Source organism: Leptonychotes weddellii, chromosome 3, assembly GCF_054177405.1.
Source record: "Leptonychotes weddellii isolate Sample4059 chromosome 3, ASM5417740v2, whole genome shotgun sequence".
NCBI lineage: Eukaryota > Metazoa > Chordata > Mammalia > Carnivora > Phocidae > Leptonychotes > Leptonychotes weddellii.
Window position 1 is genome coordinate 12,155,979 of NC_138371.1, and position 9,601 is coordinate 12,165,579.

Here is a 9,601-nt window from a genome sequence, read left to right on the forward strand (position 1 = left end):
AGAAGGCATGTGTGGGTTTACAATGTTGAAATACAGCAATTCCCATTAATCTCTTCTGTGCTTCAAATGCAGGGGTCTAGAGACGACCTCAGCACCAATGGAGGATTTCACACCCAGTCAGCTATGAAACATGCAAACTCTGTGGACACCTCATTTTCTAAAGATGTTTTAAATTCCATAGCAGGTACTTAAGACCTTGTGAGAACCCTTGTGTTTCACTCTCATCCATGTTTATGTTACGTATCATCGTGTTTTTTACCCACTCCATAATTCAATGTGCAAAATTTCTGTATGTCAAAATATACTATATTTATATCTAAAGAGTCTCTTTACTTATTTCTTTGAAAACCATCCAGGGGCTTCCTCTTCTACTTAGCATTCAGTTTTACTTGGCTCAAAGAGCGATCTACTCAGATGTTACTAAATTCATTCTGGAAACCACCTTTAAGTTTTCATTGCATACAACCTGTTAAAATATAATAGCCCGTCAAGTTCAAAATTTACTTTTAAGAACTATTTTGGAAATGTCGTCTTCATTTCTTATAAACTGTCAGAACTTGAAAGCTTCTTCCCCAAAAGCAGCCTTAGGAACATTTATGAAAGCATTTTTAAAAGAGAAACTTTCTTTTAAAAGTTTTTTTTTTAAGAAATCAACAGAATGAGCTGTACTTTATTTCCATTTATAATGGCCTAAATTTTCCTAAGTCCTTAATGCTGGCGTGGCCATCATGACCATTCTTACGATGTGGCACGTCTTTAATGGTAATTGCAGACTCTGTTATGTCAGTCTTGCCCAACACTGCTACACCTCAACGCTCGGACATCTTTTTGGGGCATCATTTTAGCTCTGTGTGTGTGTGCCTGTTACATCTCATTACCATCTGTGTGCTGTGGCTTGTGTTTGCAGCATTTTCATCAATAGCTATTTCTACAGTAAACCATGCTGACTCCAGAGCCTCCTTAGCGAGTCTTGACTCCAACCCAAGCACCAATGAGAAGAGCAGTGAGAAGACTGACAACTGTGAAAAGGTGGGGCTTTTCTCACAACTACCCAGCGCCTTGTGGGTCAGCAGGCTGTCACTCGAACTCAATCCTTCTTGGTTCTTCCACTCCTAGATCCCTCGACCCTTGTCTTTGATAGGGTCGACGCTTCGATTTGACAAGTTAGATCAAGCAGAAACCAGGAGTCTTCTCATGTGCTTTCTTCACATTATGAAGACCATTTCAGAGGGTAAAGAGAGCTCTTGAAAATTAAATTTTTTAAAAAAGGAAAACTTTGCATTTCCAAAGTCTCATGCCCCATGGTGTTTCTTTTTAGAGATGCTGATTGCCTATTGGCAAAGAGCACCCAGCCCGGAGGTGTCTGACTTCTTCAGCATCTTGGAGTAAGTTATACAGTTGGTTCATTAACATTTTCTTCTGGAAGCTTCAAAATAGTTCAGTATGCCATCTTTCATTCTAAGGACCCATATGCTGAACTACCCATCAATAGTAATGCATGAAATATTTAAAGAAAATGTAATATTTTTCTTTTAATGAACTTAAATAAATGGTTTGTATAAATAAAAGGGCATGAATAATTAGAATGTGACTTTTTTTTCCTTTCTAGTGTTTGTCTTCAAAATTTCAGATACCTAGGGAAACGCAATATAATAAGGTAATAACTTTTAAATTCCAATAGGTTAGTCTGGTCTTTTAAAAAAAGATATGACAAATAGTAATGTATCCAGTTAGACTTACAGAGATATATGTTAGAAATCTTAAAATGCACATAAGGACTGTAAGGTTGACCTCACAGTAGACATAAGAGTTTAATGATTGCCCTACACCCATAGTAGATCTAGGACTAGGTAAAGCTATTGAGAGAGAAAAGCACAAAACATACATTTCTGAAGGGAAACCACATTTCCCATATAGTCTGAACTAACTTATCTATCATTTGTATGGATGTAATGTAGAAGATTCCTATTTAAGAAAATACATCCAATGTGAATAAGTCACAGGAATAAAAGGTACAGCATAGGGAATATAGTTATTGGTTTTGTTGTTTGGGGACAGATGAGGTACACTCGTGGTGATGGCCACATACGTCTAGACTCGTCAAATCACTATGTTGTACACCTGAAACTAATATAACACTGTTCTTCAATTAAAAGGAAAGAAGGAAAGAACGAATATACTCCTAGTAAGCTAAAAATAAAAATGAATCTGGAATAACTTTTGTGTTGACATCCTTTTCTCATGAGAGACCACGAAGCCCCCAGCACCTTCACTAAACCCCCATTTCCCATTGCCGGAAGAAAATGTGATTCTGTTTTTCATAACATGTGAACTTATTTCATTGTTCAATAATCACTTTGCCAGTTGCCATTCTGTGTTTATAAGTAAATTACAAATATGGAGCTATGATTAAAACATCAGTTTTCCTTGCAGAAAAATTGCCGCTGCATTTAAATTTGTGCAGTCCACCCAGAACAATGGAACTCTCAAAGGATCTAATCCTTCCTGCCAAGCATCAGGTCCCTTGTCACAATGGTAACATCGCATTTGCTTGATATTTGTAATCTTATTGTGTGTATATATGTGTAAATACATGTGTATATATGTATGTATGTACACATATATACCTATGTATAAATGTATGTGTATATATGTACACATATATACATAGGTATATATGTATACGGATGTGTATATATGTATGGGGGTGTGGATACTCACACACACACACATATGTATGTATGCATATACTTTAAACCAAATGCAGATTTCAAATAACTCTGTGTTTTTCTGAAAAAACTTCTCAGTTACTGCCCGATCTGCCCCGCTAGCTTATGAAGACCTAAGAGGCAAGGATTATGCTTTATTTATGTGCACTAGGGCACAATGCCATGCATAGGACGAGGGTTAATAGGTACCTTAATTTAATTGAACCCAAAAAGACGTAATTCCAATAAATGACTCATTTAATATTTGCTAACCTCCTAGTGACAAAGTAAAATGCCGAGGTTGTATCTCCCCATTCCTCTCAATGTTTGTAATATGTTAGCAGTATCCTTAGAGCTCAAATTATTTTTTAAAGGGTCAAGGGCAGTGAGGAAGCATGGATGGTTCCATAAGCTCATGTTAGATTTCCTAGTCATTACACTGATTTAACTAGCATATAGGACCTGGAGTCATCCTTTATTAATCTACCTGGTCGGAAAATTTTGCCCTGAAATCCTACTTTATATCTCCTCTGAGTCTAGTAAATAAGAATTCTTTGCTAAAATTTTCTCTACTTTGATTTATTCTTTCCAGAGATACCATAATAATATATAATATGAAAATGGCTATATTTTAGAAAGAATTTTAGAAATAGAAAAGTGGTATATAACCAATAAATCGTGGAGTAAATTTTGCCTCTTAGTCCATAGAGACTCCTTGAAGTGGTCCCTTGTGTGAAAGTAAATGAGAAAATATAATAGGCATGTTTTGCAAATGGTAATAGAGGACTATAAACATTGACTTTTCATGTTTAAAGACAATAATAATGTACCTGAGGTCACTGTAGTTTTGTTAATGTTTGGTCAGTTAGGTTTCAGGCTTCTTGAATGATCTAGACAAGTCCTGGCCATTCCTACCTTTCCTCTTCTAGAAACAGGATTTTTCCTTGAGAAGTTCCAGACTAAAATAGACTCAAAACCTGGAAATAAACCAGTCCCAAAGGTCCAAGCCATTCAGCCCAGAACCCATTATTTATTGTAGCTTCAGGAATGACCCGGACTCCCCTGGCCACTGAAAACCAAAGTTAGATCTTCTGGGTCTCAAGCCATCCAGAACATTTGATTTGGCCAGAACCAAATGAGCCTTGAAGTGTGTGACCAAGGGAAAACCATTGCCTTTTCTATAGGCTTGACTCTTCAGGGTATCTCCTATTGCCTGCTTTCCTAAAAAAAAATGTTCTATTATGTTGGCCAAATGATAGCTTAAATGAAAGTAAAGAATGGAAAGTGTTCCTACTTCCACATAACACTGGCTCATTCCCCCAGATGGACATGCAAAGGAGACATTGAATGAGAACCATTGCAGTCCATTGTCATCGGCCTGGGAACATAGCTGCACTCAGGGCCCCCTTAGCTCTCTCCCTTACCAGGATGGAATCCCATGGAATTCCCATGGAATCTCATGATTTCAATAAACAATAATGAATATGCTTGTTCAGATTTAAATTCAGTATCTGTTATTCTTCTATCATTCTTTGGTATTATTATCCTTCTGAACCTATTTTTGGCTTAAATAAAATTTCTCCAAAAGTATTCTTAAAACTCCCTTTTATCATGTTACCTGTAATCAATATTTTTAATACAACATCTCTGTTTAAAAGTCATTTATATTTGACTCAATCTAGAATACTTGATTGAACATCAGTATGTCATATCTCTCGTACTTAAACCATTTCTTCCTATTTAATTTTCAGGATGCATACCACGTCCACTCATGAAGGACATAAGCAGCACAGATCACAAACTTTACCTATAATTCGAGGCAAAAATGCACTTTCAAACCCCAAACTCTTACAGATGTTAGACAATACCATGTCCAGTAAGTAAACAAGAAATAATAGGAATGTGATGGTGATCAGTGTTTCTCTAGATGTGTGGAAAACATGAAATGCATTATAATGTCAGAAACATAGGAAATGTTGGCGTGCCACCGAGACCACTGCTTTTCAAGCTTGCTGTAGCCCAAGGAATTTTCTTAGAGGGAAAAAAAAAATCACTAGAGAGGTGGTTTAAAAAATGTAATGTCCTTATAAGGAAGAAAGGAAAAAAGCAAATAGCTCAGGATAATCTGCTGGGTGTAGCTCCTCTGGTATCAAGTGACTTTGCTATTGTCAGTCTTATGGGGGCCTCTCTCAACCAGATTATTACTTTCTGCTCTTCGGGAAGAGGAGTAAGTTGCCCATGTCCCAGAAGCAGTAAGTGTGACATCTTGAACACAATGATGCACACATTTCAGCTTGTGAATGAGGAAAAATGGACCTAGTGTTTTGTACCGTGTACGTGTTAGTGACCATGGGCATGTGACCAGAGTTACCTGTTTGAAGGCATGTGCCTTCACCTATAAATACCTTTAATGCCATTAATGGCCATTAATGCACACTGCCCACAGAGACTGTACATTTAGTCTGTTAGCCTGGGAGCATAAAACTAGACCCAGACTGAGAATGAAAGAAATGTGACTCTGTCAATGCCTACATCAATGGAAAAGAAGTAAGAAATAATGGCAAATGGATCACTCTTGTCTACAGCTGACACGAAAAGGGCGCACACACTGTCTTAGTCAGTTTGAGGTACTACGACAAGTTAACAGTCTGGGTGGCTTAAACAACAAACATTTATTTCTCATAGTTCTGGAAGGGTGGGAGGTCTAAAGTCAAGGTCCTAATAGATTTGATGTCTGGTGAGAATCCTCTTCCTAGTTTGCAGACATGCAGACATGTTGTGTTCTCACATGACAGAGAAAGGTGATCTTTCTGGTGTCCCTTTTTATAAGAGCACTAATCCATTCATGAGGGCTCCACCCTCATGAGCTAATTACTCCCAAAGATCCCCCCTCCAAATACCATCACATTGGGGATTAGTGCTCCAACATAGGAATCTGGGGGGACACAAACATTCAGTCTATAGCATCCACTAAAGACTCTGTATAGAGTTTTTGATTTAGCCAATAAGGTAATTGAACAAACAAAAGTGCTTTAATAAATTGCTTATCAAAATACTAATAAACATTGAATATGTTATAATAGAAGAAAGTCCTTTATGAGATACAAAGAGTTTTCTTAGACATTTATGCATGTTCTACCTTATATTTTGTAGGCAACTCCAATGAAATAGACATTGTGCACCATGTGGACACAGAGGCCAATATAGCTACAGAGGTTTGCCTGACTATTCTAGACCTGCTATCCCTCTTCACCCACATTCACCAGGTAAATTGATTCTAACATCTTCTGCAACCATGATAAAATGGGAGGAAGAAAAGTTGTGGGAAGTCAAGAACATGTTTTATGAAATCAAGTAACCTTACATAAATCAACCTAAGTGTGAATGGAAAAAAATTCGAAAGATGAGATTCAGAATTTATCAGAAGTTGACTACTGCTCAAATGATATATGTACATACATATGTCACTATCGTCAAATAATAAGCATTTTTCCTTATTCCTCCTGCTTCACTCTCAGACAAGCCAGGCTGAGGGAGAGTGTGCCTCTACTTTTCAATCTCGAGGGGAGAGACAAATGACAGCTAGATCCAACAGACTAATAATGCTGAGCATATTTTCGTGTGCTTATTTGTCATCTGTGTGCTTTTGGTGAAATAATACCACTACATACTATTAGAATGACTACATTTAAAAAGACTGACCATACCAACTTTTGGCAAGGATATGGAAAAACTGGAACTCTCATCCACTGATGGTGGGAATGCAAACACTCTGGAAAACAGTATGGCAGTCTAAAACGTTAAACATGTGTCTATCATGTGACCAGCCATTCCAATACTGAGAATTTACCCAGGAGAAATACAAGCATTTGGTCACACAAAACTGTGTACACAAATATTTATAGAAGCCTTATTTTTAATAAACCCTGAAGACAACCCAAATGTACATCAACAGGTGAATGGATTTTAAGAATTGTGGTATATCCATACAATAGAATACTGCTCAATCACGCATAGTGAAAGAAGCCAAACGGAAAGAGTATTGTATATTTCCATTTACATAAAATTTTATAAATGCAAACTATAGAAATTACATGTCAATTATACCTCAATAGAGATATTTAAAATATTAGCTCAATCTAATGAGCTTACAGATGTTCAGGGTTGAACTAGGAATAGTTGGATCCACTGAATAAAGTCTACACCAAACAATGATTATGCCAAGAAAGCTCTGCTTTCAGGTGAAATGTCATCATGGTAGTAGAAAGAGCAAAAACCGTATTTTAATTCTTTATTACTCAGTGAAAATGTCAGTCAAATCTCAGACATCACAAAGTCGCTACCAATGCCTACGAGGACCTGCCTCTCTGATCTCATCTGTGACCTCATCTTCTACCTCTCTCCTCATCTCACCCCATGCCCCATGCTCAGGCTGTTCTGCTCTTTTTTTTTTTTTTCAACCTTGAACTCATAAGCTTCTTCCCAATTCATATCCCTAGTACTATCTGTTTCTCTTTCCTTAGTCCCTTCAGATCTGCCCATCGCCAATTCCTTTAGCTCACATGTCAGTTCATCCATTAAAGAGGTCTTGACTACCTGCCTTATCTAGAGTAACCCTATGCCCAAAGCAGTTACTTTTTATTATATCTTATCATTGTGCTCTATTTTCTTATTTAGTAATTTTTTCAATCAGTGCTGTGCAAGTTTCAGTGGGAAACATAGACCTTATCTCCTTATTCAGCACTATTTCCAGTGCCTACAATTGTGCCTACCACATAGTAGGTTCACAATAAATATCCTTTGAAAAAAATGCAGTTGTCCTTTAACTCATCCTAAATAACTTCTGTGTTAAATTTCCAGAGACAGCTCCAACAATCTGAATGTCAAAATTCAATGATGAAGAGGGTCTTTGACACCTACATGCTCTTTTTCCAAGTCAACCAGTCAGCCACAGCGCTGAAGCATGTGTTTGCCTCCTTGAGACTGTTTGTATGCAAAGTAAGCATTCTCCTGATTCCAGTGAAAGCTCGGGGAAAGATGATGATACACACATATTAATCCTGACATCTCTCAGTATGGAGGGAAGAAGGCTTGTTTTCTTCAATTTTGGTTTATGTGGTTTTATTAGACTATTTTGGGGTTTTAATAAGCCATTTGATTCATGGTCTGAAAATAAGTTCACAGCCTTGACAGCCTATCGGCTGGGATATCAAAAGGGAATAAAATTAACAGCTAGCCATCTTTTTGGGGGGTTCTCAATGTTTGCAACAGAGAGTTAGGTAAAATGCACATCATCAACTGTGATGTCCATTCATGCCAAGTAAAGTTGCCGCATTAAAATAGACAGAGCTACCACCTTTGAGGATCCCTGTGGTTTTACAATGTTGGGTCAATAGAAAACATTTCAAAGCTCTCAGTCCCTGGTTCTGGTTTGTCATTGGTTATTGATGCATGGGAGTCTTACCATGTAGAGAATGAGTATTTCTGGGAAAAAAAAAAAAGAAATATTAATATAGACTTAAATAAATACAATTCTATCCCTTCCACTTGCAAATGGAAGAAAAAGACAAGGTTAAAAAAAAAAAAGAAGCTGGATTGTGTTTTAAGGAATTCTAAAATTGGGCATAAACAGAGCAACTTGAAAGCATGGTCGGCCCTTAACCAGTCCTTCTATTTCCATAGTTTCCTTCAGCATTCTTTCAGGGGCCGGCCGACCTGTGTGGATCGTTCTGCTATGAAGTCCTGAAATGCTGTAACCACAGGTCACGGTCAACACAGACTGAAGCATCAGCACTTCTGTACTTCTTCATGAGGAAGAATTTTGAATTTAACAAGCAAAAGTCAATTGTCCGGTCCCACTTACAAGTAAGTGCTGCCAAATTTCAGTAATTTGTTGTGAAAACCGCTCATCTGTTCCAGCACTGATAAAAGGCTCCTGGCCCCAGGGCAAGAGCTACCAACTCCTCTACCAAAGCCCTTCTTAAAGACACTCAGCACACTCAACTCTCACTCAGAGGAAGAGGGCAGCTGGGCAGAAATCAGCAAAGCCCATAACTCCACTTGGACTTTTCCTTTCTTCTGCCAGGGAACAAAATCAAATAGAATACACGACTCGGGAAACCATGGCTATCTCTAGGATGCCAAACCCCACCAGATTCTGCACGCAGAAATGTGTTTCTTTAAGGCACCCCAAGATTCCTGCAACCTTCTTATATAAATATTTTAAATTATAGGAAATGCCCTAGATGACATGACCTTCTAAAAATTTAATGCATGAAGATGCTACCTTGGACCCACAGGGAGAAATCAATGATACATTCATCCAGTAATTTCTTTAAAATTATTATTTCTGAGTTACCATTTTTGAAGTTTCATTGTTCTTTTCTCTTCTAGCTCATCAAGGCCGTAAGCCAGTTGATAGCCGATGCTGGGATTGGAGGCTCTAGGTTTCAACATTCCCTTGCAATTACCAATAATTTTGCTAATGGAGACAAGCAGATGAAAGTAAGAAATGCCTTGTGGACATGTTCAAAGATTTAGGAATAAGACTAAACTGAATGATTTTGTGAAATATCAAAATCATAAAAAAATACAGGTTTTGTATTTTGTTTGTTGAGACTTGAACTGAGTGTAATGTTGAGTTTGCTTGTTTGAATTAACAAACAGCTCTGACCACTGTCAGTCTGTCATCCGTTAAGTGGAATTTGCAAGATGTGTGCTTGAATGGGATATAACAAGAAAACTAACCACAAACCTCCAGAAACACAGTGATTCTCTCATAATCCTATTCTTGGTCAAATTTTTTGAATCTTTCTTTTACAAATTTCTGAAGACTTAAAAAAAAAAAGTTTCTGAAGACTCTTTAGTCATAGTACTGGAAAGTCCAGGGATAG

General features: G+C 37.5%; 1 protein-coding gene across 1 annotated transcript in view; it reads left to right on the plus strand.

The window, feature by feature from the left end:
- DOCK10 (dedicator of cytokinesis 10) overlaps positions 1–9,601 on the plus strand; it is a 246,400-nt gene that overhangs the window by 214,661 nt on the left and 22,138 nt on the right. The window contains exons 34-44 of the mRNA XM_081815303.1: positions 73–184; positions 908–1,029; positions 1,117–1,231; positions 1,319–1,385; positions 1,610–1,657; positions 2,434–2,535; positions 4,460–4,584; positions 5,862–5,974; positions 7,569–7,706; positions 8,391–8,573; positions 9,102–9,245. Coding sequence (XP_081671429.1) covers positions 73–184; positions 908–1,029; positions 1,117–1,231; positions 1,319–1,385; positions 1,610–1,657; positions 2,434–2,535; positions 4,460–4,584; positions 5,862–5,974; positions 7,569–7,706; positions 8,391–8,573; positions 9,102–9,245 — 1,269 coding nt within the window. The remainder of the gene's footprint in view (positions 1–72; positions 185–907; positions 1,030–1,116; positions 1,232–1,318; positions 1,386–1,609; positions 1,658–2,433; positions 2,536–4,459; positions 4,585–5,861; positions 5,975–7,568; positions 7,707–8,390; positions 8,574–9,101; positions 9,246–9,601) is intronic.